Source organism: Tasmannia lanceolata, unplaced genomic scaffold (assembly GCF_043159265.1).
Source record: "Tasmannia lanceolata isolate RefF3 unplaced genomic scaffold, GAP_Taslan_0.1 ptg000018l, whole genome shotgun sequence".
Classification (NCBI taxonomy): Eukaryota; Viridiplantae; Streptophyta; class Magnoliopsida; order Canellales; family Winteraceae; genus Tasmannia; species Tasmannia lanceolata.
Window position 1 is genome coordinate 59266556 of NW_027518695.1, and position 24408 is coordinate 59290963.

The 24408-nt window shown below is 39.9% G+C and overlaps 1 protein-coding gene across 1 annotated transcript; it reads left to right on the plus strand.

The window, feature by feature from the left end:
- Nucleotides 1-13492: 13492 nt before the first annotated feature.
- LOC143850546 (calcium-dependent protein kinase 21-like) lies at nt 13493-21378 on the plus strand (the record flags this gene model as incomplete). Its single annotated transcript, XM_077359787.1, has 10 exons — nt 13493-13661; nt 13799-13936; nt 14029-14144; nt 14223-14390; nt 14494-14621; nt 14756-14870; nt 14989-15006; nt 20553-20692; nt 21061-21194; nt 21278-21378. Coding segments are annotated over 10 exons (1227 nt in total), but the record flags the coding sequence as incomplete, so codon positions are not given.
- Between the last annotated feature and the right edge of the window lie 3030 nt (nt 21379-24408).

Sequence of the window (24408 nt, forward strand, 5' to 3'; positions counted from 1 at the left end):
CCTTTTCACCTAATTTTCTTAACTTAGGTTTAGGGACTTTAACTATAGATCTACAACCCCAAACTTTAAGGTAACTTAAGTTTGGTTTCCTTTTCTTCCACAATTCATAAGGGGTTATATTAGATTTCTTACTTGGTACCCTATTCAAAATGTGACAAGCTGTAAGTAAGGCTTCACCCCAAAAACTTTTATTTAAACCAGAATTAACAAGCATAGCATTAATCATTTCAGTAAGTGTCCTATTCTTTCTTTCTGCTACACCATTTTGTTGTGGTGTATAAGGGGCAGAAGTTTCATGGACTATGCCTACTGATTCACAGAAATGAGGAAAGTGATATTCACCACCTCTATCTGATTTGAGACATTTAATGCTTGTTATACATTGGTTTTCTACTTCAGTTTTATAAATCTTAAATTTTTCTAAAACCTCATCTTTATGACTAAGTAGATAAACATAACAGTACTTAGAATAATCATCAATAAATGTAACAAAGTACTTTTTACCTCCCTTTGTGGGAACACTATGTATGTCACATACATCACTATGTATTAAATCTAACAAGTTAGAAGTTCTATCTACTTTAGGGAATGACTTAGTGATTATCTTGGTTTGCATGCATGTTTTACATCTATCTACTAAGTCATTTTCATATTTAGGAATTAAGGTTAACTTAACCATATCATTCATTTTCCTAGTATTTACATGTCCTAAACGATTATGCCATAAAGATAAAGAAGAATCCAAAACATAAGCAAAGACATTCACTTTATTGATATTAAGTTTGAACATCCCTTCATACATATATCCCTTCCCAACAAAAGTACCCCCCTTAGAAAGAATGAACTTGTCAGATTCAAATACAAGTTTGAAGCCATTCTTGTTGAGAATGCTTCCAGACACTAAGTTCTTTCTAACTTCTGGTACATGGTAGACACCGGTTAGAGTGAGTCGCTTGCCGGATGTGAACTCAAGTTCCACCTTGCCCTTCCCTTTGACTTCTGCTGTCGACGAATTTCCCATGTATAACACGCTTCCATCTTCAACTGTTTCATAAGTTGAAAACAGGTTCCTGTCTTTACAGACATGCATCGTCGCACCAGAGTCAATCCACCAATCATTGCCATCTTCAGGCATATTTGCCTCTGAAATCATGGCGACAAACTGTTCTTTGTCTGTTGGTGCACCCGACTTCTTATCCTTAAGAAGTCGGCACTCACTCTTGTAATGGCCTGGTTTGCCACAGTTGAAACAAGCACCCTTTCTTTTCTTATTCTTATTAGTCTTCTTTTCAGGGTGTTTGTTTCTCTTCCAATTGCCTTTTCCTTGTTGGTTCGAATTCTTGACATTTTCCACCAAATGGATCTTAGAGGATACAGTTTCATTTTCTTTCTTGTCTCTGATTCTTGACTCTTCCTCAATCCTGAGGCATTGAGCCAAGTCTTCAATAGACATATCCTCTTTCTTGTGTTTTAGACTTTTTCTAAAGTCTTTCCAAGTTGGTGGAAGTTTGTCAATAATTGAAGGGACAATGAAGGAATCATCAAGAAGGATGCCTTGCAAATGAATTTGATTAATTACATGTTGTATTTCATGTAATTGATCAATAACAGACTTATCATCTACTATTTTAAAATTTAAAAATTGACTCACAGTGAATTTCTTGCTACTGGCATCTTCCGCCAAGTATTTGGCTTCAAGTGCATTCCAGATTTCACTTGCTGATCCCATGCCTTGATATATGTCAAATAGTGTATCTGACATAGCATTTAGGATGTGCCTTTTGCAAATGTAGTCATCCTGTTCCCACTTTATCCTTGCACGAGCCTCCGCCAAAGTTTCATTTTCATTTGCTGCGGGCTTTATAGTAGTGAGAACCCGGACCACTTTGAGTGATGTCAAAATGAAGTGCAACTTCTTCTGCCAGCGCTTGAAATTTCCTTTGTCGAAACGTTCGAGTTTGACAAAGTCTTGGGTCATTTGACGAACTGAATAAAGTGCCATTGAAACAACAGTAGAAAATCTTGTCTTAAGATTGTTGTAAATTTTGAGGGTACTGTTGTTGATAAAAATAGAAACTTGTTGCTTTAAGGCGTGATATCACTTTCCTTAAGACAAGATTCGCCCCCACTAGTAGTGTGCAAAGGGGATCCGCGAATTGCCTCCAAGATACAATGAAGCCTAGTAGGGAAGCCCTACTAATGTTTGATGACGCGTAGCACTAGCGGAATCAAACCCGAAATGCCCTTCCGAAATTTCAAGCCTTAGAGAAATTTCTAGATAATGTTTCTGCAGAAAAACAGTATCTAGAACAGTAAACAAAAGAAAAACAGTATATAGAAATACTTGGGGATTTTGTAGGAGTGTAGAAGAGAGTGTAAAGTCTGTCAGAATTGCCAATTTGTTTTCTATATGAAATGACTGAAGTTTGCACATTTTTATAGACCATCTGGTGTCTTTTCAGTGTGAAAGTGCAAAGTGCGCCTAAAAAAGCGTCAATAAAGCGCCACTATGCGCCCTATAGCCCATTGCCCACGCCGCGCGTGCGCGTGTGCGAACGGTGCGTTGCACCGTCCCGCGGGTCCAACCATGGGTTCAACCCAATGTGCAATCAACAAGAGTTAGAAAAGGTAGTGCTTTATAAGCCCTTCTCTTTCTTTTCTCTCATCCGGTACGGGACTATCTTTTCAACTACACTTCTACATCCTTTTGTAAAAGCAAATATTTCCAAGAAAACATTTTCTTTTTCCCAAACGCTTTTCATAAAACATTTTCCAAAACACTAAAACATGTAATATACATGATTTTGAAAATGCAAAATCACTAACAGTATGGTCGCACATTTACAGGTTGGGATCCTGGTATTAAATGAATGTGATGATCCATTGGACGAGGGAGGGGTAAACCAGTAGGGGATTGGAAAACCTGTTTACATTGGTGCAAGAGAGAAGTGATTTCCAGTGGTAATCCCATCGGAAATGATAGCTGGGCAGTGTCTTCTTGAGGCATAATTGGGGAATTAGCATCGAGACAGATCAATTGAAAACATGTAGCAATGGAATTGGATTTGGATAAACATTTTAATTGTGCTGGTTTTAAAGGACAAGGATTCAAATTAGCTTCCCCCATTAGCTTAACAGATTTGCTCTGCCAATTGAATTCCATTGTGGACAGCTTGTAATCGGTTAGAATGGGTCCCAATTCTGCCAGCCATTGAACCCCCAATACAATATCAGTACCCTTAATTGGAAGAACGAACAAATCAATGAAAAAGGGGTGTGATTGTAATGTAAGGGAACGGAGAGACATTTCTTATTGCACAAAAGGTATTCACCATTGCCAATAAGAACTTTAAAGGGTTGGGTAGGTGAAATGGGCCAGTTAAGGGATGAAACAACTTTTTCCTTCATGAAATTATGAGTTGAGCCACTGTCAATTAGGACATGATTGGGTGTGTTGGAATTGATCCCTGTCAATCGAATTGTACTAGGGTTTTGTTGACCAACCATGGCATGAAAACTGATTTCTGCTGGTTGCTCTGGAGTTTGATCTATGAGCGGAGGTGGTTCAGGATCAAGAGGGTAATCATCCATCGGAACATCTGGTTCATCTTCCATAGCTGCTAAATGATATAGCCGTCGCTGGCAATCATGGCCCGGAGAATATTTTTCGTCACAAAAATAGCAAATGCCCTTTTTTCTTTTAATTTTCATTTCCTCTTTGGTGAGTGACCGAGTGCGAACTGGTAATTGCTTTGAAGGAGGGGCAGGGAGAGCTTTTAGTGGGGGAGTTGATGGTGTCGGAAGTAATCCTGGGCTATATGTGGGTTTAGACCAAGCAGACTTCCATGATTTGCATAAGTCATCATACTTTTGTTCATAAATCTTGGCTAGAGAAAACGTTTGCAGAAGGGAAGTTGGTTGTAAAACGCGTAATTCTCTTTGCAGGTCAGGTTTAAGTCCAGAGATGAAAAACTTACAAGGAATGCTTCAGAAAGACCACTAACCTTGTTTGATAACTCTTCAAATTGAGTTTGATAGTCTTCCACAGACGAGGTTTGATGGAGCTTGGATAACTCACCTTTGTTATCTTGATAGAGAGATGGACTGAATCGTAAGTGGGTCGCATCGAGAAATCCTCGCCAGGAATGAATAAGGCTATTGGATTTCGCCCATGGATACCAGGCGAGCGCAGGCCCCTCCAAGTGAAATGAGGTAATCTGGAGTCACATATCCCCTGGAGTGCTATAATAATCGAAGAATTGTTCGATTTTAAATGCCCATCCTGTCGGATTTGTGCCATCAAACTTTGGGACATCCATACGATGAATTTGCTGAAATGTGGATTAAGAGGGACAAGTGCCTCTTCAGAGCTCCCTGATGAATGATCATCAGGATTGGAGCGTTGCATAGAGGTTGATGGAGGACGGGTTTGGAGTTGTTTGATCATCGTGACCAACTCCTCATGCTGCTGTGATTGAAGAAGGCGCAACTCGTTGAGTTGTTGTTGTTGGTGGAGCTTAAACTGTTCATCGATCTTGGATTGGGAACGAGTATTGTCGGCCATTGGTATGCAAGTAGAAGAACGATAAGGCTTTTCTCCAAAGGAGAACCGCCTAACGAGACAAAGTATGTCTCCTAGTGGGGGCTCTAGATGACTCTTTCATTGCCCTTGCAATGATAAAAGGCTCTAATTTCTATAGGTGTCTAAAAGACTGGGCTAGCCTACTAAATAAAAGAGGAGAGTGCTACTAGGATTGAGCAAGTTCCCTAAAGATGGGCTTGGGCTAACTCCTTCATCGCCCTTGTCTTGCAATGACAAGGGGAGGAATATCTGAAAGACTTAAAAAGTCTCCTAAAATGAAGAAAAAGAAAGGGATACTACACAGGATTTAAGCAAGTCATCCTTAAAGATGGGCTTGGGCTAACGCCTTCATCGCCCATGCAATGAATGAGAACCAAAGGTTTAAGGGTATCTAAAGGACTAAAAAAAACTCTAAGGACTACACATTCTCTATCTAAAGAAAAGGGGAGAAAAGGAAAGAGGGTACTACCCTGACCGGGTAGGTCTCTCTAATAATGGGCTAGAGCTAACGCCTTCATCGCCTGATAAATGATGTGAAGGTTTCTTGGGGACCCTGCTTCAACTGCTTCAAGTCCCTTTTCGTCACTTCTATCCCTTCCTCCATAGAGAATTGTTCGACAAATCGGTTCGATATATCATCCAAAGTTCTAGTTTCCTCGGGCTTTAACCTCAAGAACCACTTCTTAGCTATTCCTATGAGAGACATGGGAAATAGCTAGGCCATTTGCTCACGGCTCAACCTGTGTTGTTGGGATAAAGTGATAAACCACCTGACATGGTTTCTCAGGCACCCAGTCCCATCGTACCTGTCATAGTCTGGTGCCTTAAACTTGGGTGGTAGAGTGACACTAGGAGTCACAAAGAACTCAGAGATATCAACCCTTTTGGGCCCCTAGAATTTCATGTTTTCAATTTCGCGGGCTATCTTCTCACACATATCGAATAACTCTTTCTCTTTACTTGGTATTGGAGCACAATACTCATCAGCATATTGGTCTTCATCTAGATAAATTTCTACAAGAGGAATATGAAGTCTATTCATATCAGGGGATGTAACTCGAGGAGGTTGCTGGGGTATTGGTCCTCTGGATGTCGAGGCTTTGTCAGGATTCTTGGATTTTATCTGGGCCATTTCATCTTTCAATCCCGAAATATCTCGAGACATGTTTCTCAACATTTCTTGTATGACCATCATGGGATCGACTGAATCAGCCATTAGGTCAGACTCGGATGAGTTGGCTAACTCAAGTGTAGGGGATAAAGATGCTCTTGAGGTAACATGAGAGTCAAAATGACGGACAAGTCTAGATACCGAAGAGGGTCTAGACCAAGTAGGTTTGAATTGGTTATCTTTTGCTGGAGCGATGGTTGCTATCTTTCAGAATCCTAAAATGGAAGTAAACACATTAGATTAGATGAATGATAAGTGAGATAAAATATTCTGATCAAAATAGAGATAAAGGAAATGCAAACACACTTCATTGATAATATTTGATCTGATTACAAAGATAAAAACTGATAAAATGAAAAGATATTATGTCAAAACAATGAAACTCTGAATATCAAGATGTTTATGACATATGATAGATGAGACTCTCAATCCTCCATTTCTTCTAGTCTCGCCTTCTTCTGTTTACGACCTTCAATATCCTCCAGTAGCCATTGATAATAACCTGGGGATACTCCTGCACGTACTCCTCCCCCAGGTACTGCTCCTCCAATGCTTCCTCTAGGAGTCTTGTCTCGCAATGAAACCAAGGTTACTTCAGATTTATGGTCCCAGTCTTCACAGATACTTTTGGCAATAGGACGATTGGATTTTTCGAGAGGACGGACTGGTGTAGAGAGATAAAATTCAGTTTGAAGGCCCCCATTTGGACATTCGGTCTGGAGTCCTTCATACTGAAGAAAAATTCGATCCGGGATATAGAAGGAAGTCTTGTCCAGACCGAGGAATTGAATACACCTACTATCTCGGGTTTGAATTAGACCCCAATGACCGAGGAAGAACCTCCAAGTGATTTGGTCAGCCTGAAGGGAGCTTAACCAATTAACCCATCTGCTTTGGTGAAATTGAAAGTTTTATGCTCCCATGACTTACGCTTGGATAAAACAGGATCTTTATGAGTTGGAGGTTTAAAGATTCAGAGTTTTAAACAAAGCCAAACATATAGAAGGGCTGGAGAACCCTTGAAAGAAGTACAGACCTTATTGGCAATGTCATCCAATCCATTAAAGGTTTCCGCGAGGATAGTTGGTACTTGATTACTTCCTCGGGAAATTTGGTCAACAAAATCTAAGAGCGAAGGGGAAGTATTGTCAGTTTGGTGAGAAAGGAGCCACCTAGCATAAACACAAAGGACTAAGGCATGAATGCGACTGGTTTGGTGTTCGCGAGTGTATTTCCCCAAATTTGAAAAAATTGTGACCAATTGAGGAACTGATAAACCCTTTTCATTTAAGAAGAACTCAACAGCCTTAGGTGAAGTGGGAAACAATTTCTTAAAACTAGTGTGGTAACCCAACTTAGATTCGAGTTTGACAAGAGGACCTTTACAGTCATAGGACAATAAATGACACCAATCCTCAAAGATCGGACACATTTCTTGCTTGCCAAAGCGGAAGACGTGAAGATCGGGTTGCCAAAATTCAACAGCTGCTTTGAGGAAATTCCAGTCTATTTTGATGTAGGGTAGACTTTGAAATGCATCAAGGTTATGACCGGCACGGTTTTCTACAAGGCAGTACCCTCTTTCATCATCCTTCCATTTTTTCAAATTCGCATTAGACATGATGGATCACCTGATAATCAAGGAAGGTAAATATGATGAGAATAATGTCAACCCTAAATATGAAGATACAGAAGAATGATATTTGTAATAAATCATGTACTCAAAGGATACAAGTAAGATCGGATTTTTCATCTTTGATTTCGAGATGATCCAAGGGTAAAAATGTAGATGATAAGCGAACATGGATCAAATTGATAATCAATGGCTCAGATGATAGACCAAGGTCATAAAAATAACAAAGTAAGGTCATGGACCAGATCTAAAATCAGAATGATGGACAAATATATCTAATCAACTTAGACAAGGAATCCCTACTAAAAAGTAGGTTCTAATCTAATAATCAAGGAATATGGGTGTAGAAATTATCATCAATGGATTCAAGAGATAGACCATGGTCATAAGAGTAGAAAGTAGAAACTACTGACCAGGTCTAAATCTGAAGGATGGACTGATATCACAGATAAGGTTAGACTAGGAGACCTCACCAAATGAGTAGGTCCTAGTCTAATCAAATATATAGATCAAATTTACCATCACGGATTAAAAGATAAACCATGGCCATGAGGGTGGCAGGTAGAAACCACTGACCAGGTCTAGACCAAAAAGATGACATGATATAATTGATTTGGATTAGATAAGGGGACCTCACTAAATAAGTAGGCCATAATCTAATAATCAATAAATATATATACATATATATATATATATATATATATATATATATAACCTGACCAGGGGCACCATCCCTAGTCTAATCTAACGGACTCAGGGAAGTCTTGACTCATGACAGACTAATGAGTGTACTAAGACCGTGTTGTAGCCACACGAGGTAAGCTACCCTAGTCTATAAATGAGACAAGGTTCCTAACTCTAGGTTTCACATGTGTAAGTAACACATGTTCGTCCTTATATGCAAACAAAGTAACAATGCAATATCTAAAGGGGGTAAGGCTGAGGTCCACTTGGCCGGGTGCATAGTTACTTGTATGCCGTGACTGTCGCCCAGCATACGAACTATGTCCGTTTTACGCACGAAGTGTCCAATTGTTGAGTATACTACTTGTGCGGTAGCGCTAGAAGGTGGGTATAGCCCTCACGGCTCCTACTCATAGTATCATGAATAGGTCATCTGATGTCACATCCACAACAAACCACAGCAGAAATAACCACAAAACAGGAATATATATGCAGGGATGCAAGTGGTGTGTGAGCCCTTGTTTTATTTACGCACTTATTTTGGGCCCCCTGGTATTCTAACGATAAGTTCCCATTTAACTTGATTTTGGTCCAAATTTCTTCAAAATTAATAATAATGGCATTTTTAACAGAGTTAGGCAATGTTTCAAGAACTCCCTAGCAGAGTCGCCAGCCGTTGGGCCCTGATCCGAGAGCCTACCAGGACGTTTGGTTTTCCATTTCATTTCTCTGTTACTATATATGGAGGTAGTTCGATCTGAAAATAGGACTTTGGGATGAAGGCTAAGAGAATCAACATGAATTAGTTTGAATAGAGCAGATTGGCAAGAGCAAAGGGCTACATGGAGTAATGTTTGTGTTCTTCACCTTCTAATTTCCATTGGCAACGGGACCAATACTCTGGCAACCTGGGAAAAAAAGAAGAAGAAAAAAGAAAGCAAACCAAACCGAGAAAAGTTGTGCAAAATGAGGGGGAAAGAAGATAAAAATAACTAAACAGAGGAAAGGAGAGGAAGAGGACCTGCAACCTAAGGAGAACGACTTCCCGAGTTATATGAAATGACCAAAATTCCTAAATATACACAATAAAAACCCAAATAAGTGGGCCACAAACATGTATTGAGAAACATTAGAGAGAGAGAGAGAGAGAGAGAGAGAGAGAGAGAGAATTACCCTGCAAGGAAGCCTTATTCGAGACAGAGTGGGTTTCAGATCTGGTCCTTGGTGCAGAGATCGGATCTGGTTTCTCTCTGTTTCCTTTAATATAGAAGTGAGGAATGGTTTCTCTCCGTTTCCTTTAATATAGAAGCGAGGAAGAGAGACACGTATAAGGAAGATAGAATGTGGGATCCCTAGAATATATATACGAAGTTGGGATCCCTAGTGTGTGTGTGTGTGTCTATATATTTATATATATGTATATATATAATAATGAGGAAATCTATTAAAATAACGAGGAAAGGTCAAGTTACTGTTCATGCCTACGTGTCAGCCTCCCCTGCGTCCTCGCATATATTTTTTTGGTTTTTGCTTATTTTTTTCATTTTCCCTTGCCTTACGTGTCAGCCTCCCATTCGCCTTCACATGTAGAGAGTGAGAGAAAATAGAGTCGAAACAAATATTGCACGGCGATAGGCCTAAAATCTCGGCCCGAGATTTTGGATATTTTCTCACGAGTCTCTCTCTCTCTCTCTCTCTCTCTCTCTCGATTTCGGTTGGTATCCCCATCTCAGCGTCCCCACCTTCTATTCTCTCTTTTCGTTTTCCAAAAGCCTATAATTATTTCTCTTCACAACTTTCGACGCTAACGTTCCCACTTTCCCTGAGAATTCTAAGTAAGCTAGAATTAAGGGATTTACTCCTATCTTCTTGCCCATCTTTAGTCTGTTTCTTTAAGTTCGTTCTTTTTATTTCGGTAGATCTGTTTTTGTCTCTGTTTATCTACAACATCAAAGTAGAATCTTCATTTTTGATCTTTTGTGACGATCCAGCAGAAGCCTCTCTTATATCCCTCCTGTTAAAGAGTTTTACGTAATCTCTGCTATCTACGAATCGTCGGTCATCAGCCTGTCTGGATGGCTTGAAACCCTAGCTATTTGAGGTATTTATTTAAGACTCTGATTTTGGTTTTCAATTTCGTTTTCTTCATCAAACAGAGATAGAAATGTTCCTTTTTCTTTCTATTAATATTCCAAGAATTTTTCTAGGAGAAGATAGCATTTCTTTAGTATTTCAGGTTTGAAGAACATCACAGAAAGGTAATTTCTTAATCTTTCTTCCATTTGATATCTATTCCCAATTACTATGTCCATCTTTCTTTCATTTTATGGCAGCCAGAAAACCGGCTGCGCAAGAACGACCAGAACATGGGTGATAAACACACCCATTTCACAGTCCTATGTATTCTCTCTTGATCTCAATCACTTTTTTTATGGTTTCAAAGCTGAACTCTGGCTCTTGCTCTCAATCCCCTTTTTTATGATTTTTTCCCCTGATTTTGATTTGTCGGCTGATTCGCTCTTAATCCTTTTTTTATGATTTTTCCCCTGATTTTGATTTGTCGGCTGATTCACTATGCAGAGTTACTATTTGAGTTGAAGATGGTTTCTTAATGGCAAGCAAAAAGACCCAAGAGACCGATACTTTATTTATCCAATGATTATTTGTGATTAGTGTTTGATGTTTAGTCTGGGTTGCTCTCTCTATTGAGCTTCCTATTTATATTTCTCCTTCTTTTTATGGTTAATGTATATTTTTCCTTCTTTTAATGCCCATTGCTTTGCTTTCTAGACCAGCGCCCGCAAATTTGTCCAATATTTAATTGGATCGGTTTCTTCTAGCCTATAACTTACCAAATTATCATCGTTTGTTGAATGTAAATTTGTTGAAGGCAATTTTTCAAATAGATTTCCAAGACTTGAACTCTCCCGTTTTTCTTTGGGGTTTTGCTGGTTTTCCAATTCTTTACTCAGAGAGAGTAAAGAGAGAAATTGAGATTTTAAGACATTTTTTTGCAGGAATGAGCGCAAAAAGAGAGTAAAGAAACAGAGCCATACTCTCTCTCTCTCTGCCTATTTCCATCCGTAAACCATTGAGATCTTGATAGAAAGGCCTTTAGTCTTGAAGATTCGTTTTTGTCCCTCCTCTAATACGTGGACCGTGTGTGGACGGATGGCTGTTTTTACGATAAAACATTGTATTGCTAGGCTATGGCTATTTTTAATACACTTCTCAGTTGCCTGTTTTTTGTTCTTCTTACTTGTGGGATTAATGTGGGTAAGGATTGAGAGACTTGGATTGTTCTGTTCTTTTTAGTTTTGAGTGGTAAATAGCATTTTATGTTTGCTCTGTTTATATTTTTGGGTTTACTTTTCATTCCATTGTAAGTATGGTTTCAATGTTCCACACCATACAGTGCCTATTCACTAGATTTATGCACATATGAACTGTACAGGGATGAGATCTTGGGGGTGCAGTTTGAAAGATGTGGCCAAAGTGCTTGCTGAATATTGATTGAAAACGAGGAGACAATTGAATTTGGGTAAGTCATAGATTAGGTGGATTTCAATGCCATTTGTTGTTTTGTTTTGGTCATGGGTTTTGTTTTCACTTTTTTTAAGCTATCAGTAGCCTGAAAATTCTATTTGTGGCTATGGTATTCAAGGTGAAGTAAATCTCTCTCTCTCTCTCTCTCTCTCTCTCTCTCTCTCTCTCTCTCTCTCTCTCTCTCCTTCCTGTGATTCATGCTGAGCATGCATTTTAGTAAAAGTAAACTTCAAACTATCATAGAAAAAAAAGGATGCAACCATTATGTTTGATGTTTTAAGCTTATGTAAGGATGCCCTTCTAAATCGTTTGAATCCCTAAAAATCAGCCAAACAATAAACCTTCACTAGGTGAGACTTGTAGATCCTAGTGACATAGAATAATGGAACTGTCTCGAAGAAGGGTCTCTTCATTTTTACCAGAGGAACATTCTTTTCATTTTTATTCCCTGTAAAGAGGGTTTCTTTCACTAGAGAAGAGTATAATTGATTCGAAGTTCACATCCATCGATACAATTCGGCATTGGGTAGCCAGGTTATAACACTTGTACCCTTTTGTGAGGAAGGATACCCAAGGAATATACATTTCAAGGCCTTTGGATCAAACTTGCAAATTCTGTATGATAGATGGGGACATATAGTATACAGTCCCAAAGAATTTAGGTGGAACGAATAATAACAAACGATTAGGACGAAGGAGTGAGTAGGGGACTTGAAACTGAGAACTCTCAAGGGCATATGATTTCTAAGGTACAAGGCTATCAAACTGTTCGAAACAAGATGTTTTTGGTACCCCCATGGAAAACATAAGACGTGGGCAACTTCAATAAGATGCTTGTTCTTTCACTCCACACCATTTTGTTTAGGGTTCTTTGCTCAGTGAGATATGATGCCTTTCCCCCCCATACATGTACTTGCCCCCATTATCAGGACAAACATGTCAAACTGAATACAATCATCTTTTAGAAATTGTAAAAACAAAATACAATTCATATCTCGATTTCATAAAAAATACTCAAGTGCAATGACTGAAATCGCTGGCAAAAGTCACATAGTAACAACCTTATGACCTTCATGGTCTGATTCAATTCCTAGACCATGAATCCTGGTACTGGAATAAAACTCTTCACCCACATCTTTTACTCTTGCAAGAACTAACTAAAAAAAGCTGCTTGGTTAGTTGTTATTTCGAATTTAAGTAGAAGGTGTGTGTGTGTGTGTGTGTGTGAGAGAGAGAGAGAGAGAGAGAGAGAGAGAGAGAGAGAGAGAGAGAGAGAGAGAGAGAGAGAAGAGAGAGGAGGGGGGGGGGGATGTCACGCTTCACCTGTGCTTCTCTGTCCAATGCACTAATTCTATTAAGTGCCACTTTTTAATCACTCGATCCCAACAGTCAAACTCTTAGAAGCGGTCTTTGCATTTGCTCCATCAATTCTTTGACAATTAGATGCATCCACGAACTATAGTGACCACACAAATGTTCTTTGAACCAACGATGTCAGCAGTTAATAATTCCTTCTATTCAAGTCATGTATACACTTCTTTATCAGGTTACCTAATTTTTTCGCTGATGCAGCCTTTAATTATGGACCTAATAACATTTTTGTATTATAGTGAATTGGATTGGACTTCCTATCAAATATACATAATTGATTTCAAGGTAACTCAAGCTTCATTGCCAATCCTCGATCCTTCATTAAATATACGAAATTGTCTCTGACAGAAGTGATTGACAAGATCATGTCGGGTATTATTAGCGAACTTTAGATTTCTTGAATCAGTACCATCTACACCATGTTAAATATGGATACCAGCCATAAGTTGACTGTTTTGCTGTGTATATTTTTATGTTATTATAACCTTTTCATAAAATTTTATATTTACTCATCTTTTATGAAATTCCAGGAAAAATGTACAGGGATATAGTAGGTAGTGCTTATTATGTTGCCCCAGAGGTACTCAGACATAGTTATGGAAAGGAAATTGATATATGGAGTGCAGGCGTTATTTTGTATATTCTTCTTAGCGGTGTACCTCCTTTCTGGGCTGGTGAGGATGACAATTAAACTTGATTTACTCCTAATGAAGTTGAACTAGCGCATACCAATGGAAATGCTTTAGTAAATTACCGTTCATTGTAAATAAGTGGTTTACGTTGTTCATAAATGAATATGTTCTCCTTACAGAAACTGAAAAGGGAATATTTGACGCCATCTTACAAGGGGGTACCCTTGGCCATTGGATATCAAACAGTGCAAAAGACCTGGTTAAGAGGATGCTGACAAAGGATCCAAAGAAACGTATTTCTTCTGGTCAAGTTCTTGGTATGTACTTTTTCATTTTAACAGTGATTGACAATTATACCCATTCTTCTTACTGAGTTAATACATTGGTTTTGGTATGGCTAATGATCCAGAGCACCCATGGCTTAAAGAAGGTGGCGAAGCATCTGACAAACCGATAGACAGTGCAGTTCTTTCGAGGATGAAGCAATTCAGGGCCATGAACAAATTGAAGAAGCTTGCACTGATGGTATGTTAGTAAGTGGCTCTTAATATTCTGATTTTCATTTACATGTTATAATCCTTATGAGTTTTGAAACCTCTCCAGGTTATCGCGGAAAACCTTTCTGAAGAAGAGATCAAAGGTCTGAAAGCTATGTTTGCAAATATGGACACCGACAATAGTGGTACAATCACCTATGAAGAGCTTAAGTCCGGATTGGCTCGACTTGGGTCACGGCTTTCAGAGACTGAAGTCAAGCAGCTCATGGATGCTGTAAGATAAAAGACCATAAGGGCAAATTTCTTTGTTTCTGTCATTATGCAATTTGACCTCATACAAGGTTGTGAAAGAGGGTTGATATTTGCTCTTTTTTCAGGCTGATGTGGATGGAAGTGGGGCAATCGATTACATGGAATTCATCACTGCTACAATGCATAGACACAAATTAGAAAGAGACGAGCATTTGTACAATGCCTTTCAGCATTTTGATAAAGATAGTAGTGGGTGAGTTTGTTTAATCTACTATCTTTGGTCGCCTCCATATGATCTTTGGCTCTTTCAAAGGTTTTCAGTTGGAGGCATAGGTAATTCTCACAGAAGTAACATATATGACTTTCTCTTGTCAATGACCTTACCAGGTTTATTACCAGAGACGAATTGGAACATGCAATGAAGAAGTATGGAATGGGTGATGAAGGTAGTATTAAGGAAATAATATCAGAGGTGGACACAGATAATGTAATCAACAAGAATGTATGAAGGCGAAAAGTCCAGTGATGTAAACACAATTTTTTTTTAATGTTCATGTGAACATTAATCGATTGAAATAATATAGTTTTTGGTTTTTATAAATGTGATGTGTATATAACAGGTTCTAATTGTAAAACAGGTTATGTATCAAACAAATTTGTAATTCCCGTGTTTTGGGATCTGCTGCAAAATTAAATTAAAAAAAAAAAAACTGTAACTTGTAGCGGCGGTCATGACCGCTGCTATAGGCTACTAAACACACTGGTTAGATATTTAGCTGCGGTAACAACCGCTGCTATATGCTACAAAACACACTCCATAGTTAGATATTTAGCCGCCGTTAAGACCGCTTCTAAAAAGACCGCTAGCGGAATTAACAACTTTAGCAGCGGTTACGACCGCTGCTATATGCTACTAAACACACTCCAAGGTTAGATATGTAGCAACTGTTAAGACCGCTTCTAATTAGACCGCTAGTGGAAGTAACAAATTTAGCAGCGGTCCAAACTGCTGTTGTATACTACTAAACACACTCCATAGTTAGATATATAACAGCGGTTAAGACCGCTAGTGTAAGTAACAACTTTAGCAGCGGTCTAGACCGCTGCTATATTGGCGAACCTGGTCTCCTCAGACTTGAAAACAGTAGCGGTCATAACCGCTGCTAAATAGTTTCATACAGAAGCGGTCTATGTAGCAGCGGTGAGAAACGCTGCCATAACATATAGCGACGCGATATTTAGTAGCAGTTAGATAACCGCTACTAAAAGTAATGGTAGCGGTTAAGCTTGCTTTGAGCAGCGGTCTTGCCCGCTGCTAAAAACCATTTTTGTTGTAGTGTCTTTTTCTCATTTTTAGGGGGAGGATTTATTCCAGGAGTTGAATCAACACGCATAGAGCAATTTTTATTTCACATCATAACTAGATACATTCCACAAATAAATGAACACCACCTTCTGAAATCATATGCCATGAATTTTTTTTTTCTCAAATCATATGCCAAGCCCTGTGCATGGCACAAGGTTGCTTACTAGTGTGTGTGTATATATATAGAGAGAGAGAAGGGTTGCTACGCTCAAGCACCGAAACATGGCGGGGGGGGGGGGGGGGGGATCCTAGGCATTCATCATGGAGGGGGGGGCCTACCAAAAATCAGCTCCATTAGATCACCTTAGGGTGTCCATTTGTGAGGCAAAAAATGGAGAGATACTGTTTGTCCCAAATCTGTCCATTTTTTGCCCCACAAATGGACACCCTAAGGTGATTCAATGGAGTTGATTTTTGGTGGCCACACTACCCATGAAAGGGCCCATCAAATGAATGCTTCGGATCCCACCCAAAATGTGGCGTCACCCTTTTTCTGCGCTCGAGCGCGGTAAATGCATGCTCATATATATATATATATATATATATATATATATATATATATATAGAGAGAGAGAGAGAGAGAGAGAGAGAGAGAGAGAGAGAGAGAGGAAAGTGAAGCTACACCGCCGGTGTAGCTAACTTAGCTACACCGCCGGCTTAAAATACAATGGGCCCACATTGTTTTGGTGATCCAAAGAATTCATTTGATTGGCCCTCACATAGATAGGGTGTCCACCAAAAATCAGCTCCATAGGATCATCCCAACTCTACGATTCGTGAAGGCAAAAATGAACGTGTAAAAACCTTCACAAATTTGTCCATTTTTGCCTCCACAGTTTGAAGGGTTGAGATGATCCTATGGAGCTGATTTTTGGTGGACACCCTATCTATGTGAGGGCCAATCAAATGAATGGTTTGGATCACCAAAACAATGTGGGCCCATTGTATTTTAAGCCGGCGGTGTAGCTTCACTTTCCTCATATATATATATATATATATATATATATATATATAGAGAGAGAGAGAGAGAGAGAGAGAGAGAGAGAGAGTTAAGTGAAGCTACACATACGTGTAGCTAACTTAACTACACCGACGACTTAAAATACAGTGGGCCCACATTATTTGGGTGATCCAAACCATTCATTTGATAAGCCCTCACATTGATAGGGTGTGCCCAAAAAATTAGCTCCATAGGATCATTCCAGCCCTTCAAACTGTGAAGGCAAAAATTGATAGATTTGTGAAGGTTTTTACACGTTCAATTTTGCCTCCACAAATCGTAGGGTTGGGATGATCCTAAGGAGCTGACTTTTTGGGCACACTCTATCTATGTGAGAGCCCATCAAATGAATGGTTTGCATCACCCAAACAATGTGGGGCCCACTGTATTTTAAGCCGTTGGTGTAGCTAAGTTAGCTACACGTATGTGACACTTTTCTCATATATATATATATATATATATATATATATATATATATAGAGAGAGAGAGAGGAAAGTGTTGGTGAGCTTAAGCGCCCCAATCTCATGGGTCCCACATTTTCTGTGGTGATCCAAACCATTTATTTGCAAGGCCCTATCATAGATAGGGTGTGTACCAAAAATCAGCTCTATAGGATCATCCTAACCCCTCCATTTGTGGAGGAAAAAAATGGGCAGATTTGTGGACAAATAATGTCTGTCCATTTTGACCTCCACAAATGGATGGGTTAGGATGATCCTATGGAACTGATTTTTGGTACACACCCCATCTATGTAAGGGCCTTTCAAATGAATGCTTTTGATCATCCTAACAAAGTAGGCCCCAATGTGATTGGGCGCTTAAGCTCACCAACACTTTCCTCATATATATATAATAAAGAGGAAGGGGGGTTTACTGTTCACTGCTGATGTGGCAGCCCTCCCCTTCCTCTCTCGAATCTACTTGGCACCCTATTTCCAACGTGGCATCAGAATTTCCTAGGTTGCATGTTAGAAATTGAAAGGAAATTTTGGCAATTTATTCCAAACGCGCCCTTACTCTTATTTCAAAAACTTATGAATTGTGATTCGTGTATCCCGATTCCAGAATTTAGTGGCGTTTATTAAAAACCTTAGCCCTTACCAATTCCACACTCAAACGTTTCCAATTGTAACGGACGTTTCCACTAATGCACTTTATTTCCGCTATGCATGACATAATTTTGTTTTAGTTTTTCTCGCCCATTTAATTTGAAAAATGAACACATATTCATATCCAAGCACCTCTCTCCATCTCTCTCATCCGTCCTGTATAGCTTTCATTTCTCTGGGGATGATTAAGGGTCTCCTTGAGCTTGATGAAGCTTTCAAGCCCTCTCCACCAACCTCTGTCTTTGGAACGTCTTCCTATCGCCACCTCCCCAACCAGATCCAACGGCAAACGAAGAGCAATATTCGCCAGCCCTTCCCATCGCACTCTCCTTTATTTTCCCCATCTTACCCTGCTATCTTCTTCCCATCCCCCCGTTTCATTCTCTTGCCCAAATCCGGCAAACAATTTTGCAAATAATGTACAAAGGCTCACACAATCCGGCAAGCAATTTTTTTTATTTTTTTTGACACTGCTATGAATGTCTTTAATCCGATGCCCAAAATTGGAGGAAAGAAGGATTTTAGAGCAGAGCTAATTTATCGCCGAAATTGTAGAAGGAAAGCAGCCATTTTCGCTAAATAGAAGAGTCATTTCCCATTTCCATAAGGTTGTTGGAACTTCTCTATTTTCTTTCGTCACTTTCTTTTTTCCTTATTTTTTTCATTAACAGCAGTATTTTCTATTGAATGTTGTCGAGAATAGCTTACTCTTTGATTAGAAGGAGAACAACCATTTTGTTTATTTTCTATTCAGTGAAATTGAAGATTTAGTTTTTGGAGATGATATAAATTTTCATTTTTCAAGTAGCCACCAAATCATTTTTTTGAGAAAGTGATATCTGCTACATTCCTTTGGTCTTCCCTTCTATGAAAGAGGGTGGAATTATGATCTCCATTTCATGTTAAATACATTTCCAATTCAAATAGAGAAAGAACGAGAATGGGATATTTCCCTCTTCCATTTACCTTCTCTGATTCATGTAAGCCCTTCATTGGTTGTGGGGAATCATGGCTATCTTTCTGGAATAAGAGGAGCTTGTGCTTTGAAATTATATTTCTCTGGGTTAGGTGGATCAATGGCCATGTAAAGAATCCATTTTACTCAAAAAAAAAAAAAAAGAATCCATTTTTCGTTAATTTAACTTTAATAAAATTATAATTATCATACAGTTTTTTAATACAATTTTTAAATATATTTTATAAAATGATTATAATTATACCCTTACATACTTAACACTAAATGAAAACTTGTGAACTTTCAATTTCTCACATTTTCTTTTGGATATAAATCCCTTGTATTGCACGGTTGGTCCTACTAGTATCTAATATCTAATACGATAAGCTGGGATGAAATGAGGAGAGTTTTTTCCATTTTTTTGAAAATCACGTGAGATTTACACGTCACATTTTTTGACTTTTTTGAACAAATGCACCCATTCAACTCATATAATTTCAATCTTACCCCCTATACATGCAGCTTCTGTGTATACCTCATTTTAAAGAGAAAGATATACACTGTATTTCTGTGTACAGAAGGAATACCCTAGAACAGAGCTCTTTCTCACCGTCTCTCTGGCCTTGCTCCCTGTCTCTCTGGCCTTGCTCCCTACGCCATCTCTCTCTCTCGCTCTCTCTCGCTCTCTCTTCTTCTTTCTCAACAGAGCTCTTTCTCACCGTCACATTTCCCCTGTCTCTCTGGCCTTGCTCCCCACGCCATCTCTCTCTCTCTCTCTCTCTCCTCATGTCTTCTTCTTCTTTCTCATGTCCTCTAAAATTCCAACACCATCCTCTTCTCATGTCCCCTAGATCTCTGTTTTCCTTGGGATCTCTCTCTCTCTCTCTCTCAAAATGGATTCAGGAGAGAAGCGTTCGAACGAGCTGGGATACTAATACAATAAGCTGGGATGAAATGAGGAGAGTTTTTTCCATTTTTTTGAAAATCACGTGAGATTTACACGTCACTTTTTTTGATTTTTTTGAACAAATGCACCCATTCAACTCATATAATTTCAATCTTACCCCCTATACATGCAGCTTCTGTGTATACCTCATTTTAAAGAGAAAGATATACACTGTATTTCTGTGTACAGAAGGAATACCCTAGAACAGAGCTCTTTCTCACCGTCTCTCTGGCCTTGCTCCCCACGCCATCTCTCTCTCTCTCTCTCGCTCTCTCTTCTTCTTTCTCAACAGAGCTCTTTCTCACCGTCACATTTCCCCTGTCTCTCTGGCCTTGCTCCCCACGCCATCTCTCTCTCTCTCTCTCTCTCTCTCTCTCTCTCTCTCTCCTCTTGTCTTCTTCTTCGTTCTCATGTCCCCTAAAATTCCAACACCATCCTCTTCTCATGTCCCCTAGATCTCTGTTTTCCTTGGGATCTCTCTCTGTCTCAAAATGGATTCAGGAGAGAAGCGTTTGAACGAGCTGGGATACAAGAAAGAGCTTAGAAGAGAGATGGTAAATCCTCATATTGTTTCTCTTTTACTTTTCATTGTGCTCTGGGTTTTCTTTCTCTTCATTGGAAATTAATTGGGTTGGTTTTCTTTACTCCATCCTCTCCTTTATTGAACTGAACTGAATTGAATTGGATTTTTTTGGTTTCTGGGTTTTCTTTATTTTCAATGGAGATTACCTGGGTTGGTTTTATGTGCATCATTCTTTCCAATTGAACTGAATTGAATTGGGTTTTTTCGATATGGGGTTTTTGTAGACTCTCTTCAAGACACTTGCGATTTCGGTCTCGACTGTGACGCTTTTCACTGGAATAACTCCTCTCTATGGCTCTAGCTTGCTCTACGCAGGACCCGCGCCTCTGGTATGGGGATGGGTGGTGGTATCGTTCTTCACCTGGTTCGTTGGGATCGCCATGGCCGAGATTTGCTCGTCTTTTCCGGTTTGTTTTCTTTTCCTCCTCTATATTTTTTGATTTTTTTTTTCGATTGAGGGGTTAAGTTTTCCAATATTAGGTTGGGAAATTCTCAATTGAAGCCATAGCTGTAATTGAATTAGTTGCAAAATATTTACTTTCTTAAGAATGGAATCTATATGGGGCCATTTATTAAAGTTTTCATGTGTAGTAGTATTGTATGTTTAATCATTATTACAGAGGGAAATTGTATCTGCCCAGATAGGAGCTGACAGACAAATCTAATTAATGTCTGGACAGAGGCAATTAATTCTCCTTTTCTTGAACTTTTACTTTGGGGAGAAAAATTTAGTCCGGAAGGGAGTGCACACTGGTGGAGTGTTGAAGCTGTGCCACCTCAGGCTTGGTGTGAGGAAAATTTTAGTAGAATTGGGGAGAAAGTTGGAAGAGTGGTGGAGTTGGACCAGTCGTGCCAAGCTGGGGAGGGTACTCTCTTGCAAAAGTGCTTATTTCTACAGTTGGGGTGATAAATAAGGAAGTACCTATCCAAGTTTCTCTGGATGGTGCAGTTAGGTGGGTGAGCGTAAGGATGGTGGAGGAGGTGGGGAATGTGGTTGTAGATGAGGACAGTTTGTCGGGCAAGGGTTTGGACGATGATGTTTTTTTTTGAGGTGGGAGCTTCGGAAGGAGGTCATAGTAGTGAGGGTCTGGGTGGTGAGTCGGAGGAGGGGTTTTTGAATGATGATGATTCTCAGGTTCCAGAGGTTCCCAGAGTGGAAGAAGAAGTTTACGTTAGCATTGAATGCTATCCTGCGCTGCATGGGGCGCAGGATAGCCCTCTAACATCTGGCGGAAATTTTGAATTTCAAAATAGCCTGTCTCCCATAGAGTACAGATGGCGGAGTGTGTGTGACTTTAGGCCTGTCTAATCAGATCTAGTGGACCCCACTTGCCATATTAACAGCTATATGGATATTTATGAGGCGCTTTCTCCAAGATCTTCTTCAGAGGACTTTTTAAAATTTCATCGGGAGATGGATCTAAGTATAAGTCCGAATGGGCTGCGGGAGGTGGGCTCTATTGAAGAAATCCTTAATCCTTTTCGGGAAGTGGATCAGGAGCTTGGTGGTGGTGGGCCTGGGATGGTGGGCTCCCAATCGCCCTCAGTGGTTTCCGGACGAAGGGAGGTGGCCCATCTTCCGGAGAGGGTTAGGGGTGGACTCTCTCCATCTATTTTTGGGCCTGTGGGTCGGTGTGGCGTATGGGGTGCTTTGGAATCCCCTGAGGGTTACTCGAGTATCGGGATCTCAATTCCATTCCTGTCTAATCTATTACTCTTTACGAGTGGAATGGAATGCCCTTTTCCTTGTTGCTTGTCTTTCGTTCTCGTATGAGGTAAAGTCTTTAAGATCAAAGACATTATCCCACTGTTGTAGCACGGAGCTTGAAGATCTTTCTGAAAAACTGGCGGATGTGGTTAGGCATCTAGATTTTGAATCAGTTTCAAAGGAGGATATCTCTGTGCAGGTGGATAGACTACAGAGGGATGATGTTCTGCTCATTGAGGGTGCCTCGGAGTCCCTGGAATTTTTCCGTTTTAGTGTGTGCTCGGCGTCCAGGGCTGTGGTGATAAGAGAATGTATCGATCCTTGGGTTTTTAAGCAAGTAGGGGTGGTCTCTTTGAATCTCAGAAGTATTTTTTTAGACAAATCAGTGGAGCAGGTTTGTCTTTTGGAAATGGTAAATAATTTTAAAGGAATTATGGTTCGTTATAATTATCCATCTGAGGCTAGGGAGCTAAGAAGGATCGAGGGCTGTCCTAAGCCAAAGGCGGGGCTAAGTTACTGTAGAAAGAAAAGATCTTCTCGCGACAAAGGAATAATTTTATCTGCAAATATGGAAAAGAATACAGACGGTGTCATGCCTGTTTCTCCAAAGCAGCCTCTGAAGCCCTTTCTGGAGAAAGTCAAAGTTCCAATTGGGGATACTATTGGCGATTCTTCACTTGTGGTGGTTTTTGGGGGTAAAGTAGCAAGTAGCCCAGAAAAACTGGATGCGGAATCAGATAGTGTTTCATAAGATTTTCAAATAAAGCCTTTGAAGGCTCGTTCGGAGACGGTGGAAGGGTTATCTGGGGATGAAGTCGGGGAGGTCGTTAATATGGAGGACATTGATGGTTTGGTGTCTCATATTCTGGGAGTTAGCAAGAATCTGGGATTGGTTTATGCTGGGTCGGAGGAGGATTTCATATCTGACATTAAAAGCGCTGAGTTAAGGGATTCAAAGGAACAAGAGTCTTTGCATAAGGGTCCTATCGAGTCTTCAAGGAGGAAGATCAGGGAATTTCAGAAGCTGAGGATGGACATTAACTTTGGTAATGATTTGGTAGGGGACGGGGTTTCTAGTGATATGCAAAAAAGAAAACCTAGCGGGAGGAAGGGGAAGCCGTCTGCCAAGTTAGATTTATAATGAAGATTGTATCTTGGAATGTCAATGGCCTGAACCATCAGGACAAAAGAATTCAAGTTAAGGAGCTGGTTAAGAAGATTAAGCCGGATCTCATCTGCTTGCAAGAAACCAAAATGGAGTCAGTGAATAGGGGAGATCTTAGAGGGTTGGGGATTCGGACTGAGTGGGAGTTTTCCTTTGTAGGATCTAATGGTGCCTCAGGTGGTATTCTTGTAGCTTGGAATGAGAACGTTTGGAAAAAGTAGGAGGAATGGATAGGAAGGTATTCTCTGTTGATTGCTTTGAAAAAGGAGGTAGATAATTCGATGTGGTTGTTCTTCGGAGTTTATGGTGCGGTTCTTCGAGTGGAAAAGGCTCTCTTTTGGGAGGAACTGGAGAAGGTCAGAGATGCTTGTTCTTTGCCGTGGTGCATTGGGGGTCATTTCAATGAGATTATGAAAGTAGGGGAAAGATTAGGTTGTGTAAGAACCAATTCTCAGATCAAAGCCTTTGCTGATTTTGTGGCAAAGTTTGAGCTAATCGATTTTCCTTTAGCGGGTGCTTCCTTCACGTGGTCCAGAGGTCCTAGTCGGAGTCGTCTGGATAGATTTCTTATGTGCTCAGGGTGGCTGAATTTAGTTTCTGATAGCTCTCAGAAAGCATTGGTGCATTCGGTTTCGGATCACTGTCCCCTTCTTCTTGACCCTCATCTTGAGTCGTGGGGTCCTCCCCCTTTTCGATTTGAGTTGGCTTGGCTTAGTTTCCCCCAGATGGAGGATAGATTGGGGAGTTGGTGGTCTTCATACAGTTTTGAGGGCCCGGCGGATGTGGTGATTGGGAAAAAGCTTAGGTTTGTTAAAATCAAGTTAAAAGAATGGTCTAAGGAGCAAAATCAGCATGTAAATAGTAGAAAGTTTTGGTTGGCAAATAGGATAACAGAATTAATCGCTTTGGAGGAGTGTGGTTTAAGCTCTGAGGAAGATTGGCAGGAGTTAGGGAATGTTAAACAGGAACACAAAGGGCTATTGCTGCAGGAGGAAATATCTTGGAGGCAAAAATCAAGGGTAAAATGGCTGGTGGAGGGTGATAAGAATACTACTTATTTTCATGCGATGGCTAGTGCTCGAAGGAGGTCGAACAGAATTGAGTCTATTTTAGTAAATGGTGCTTTAATTAGCTCTAAGGAAGTGGTATCTTCAGCCATAATAGACTTTTATTCTGCTCTGTATGCTTCAGAAGGAGTTCTTCGCCC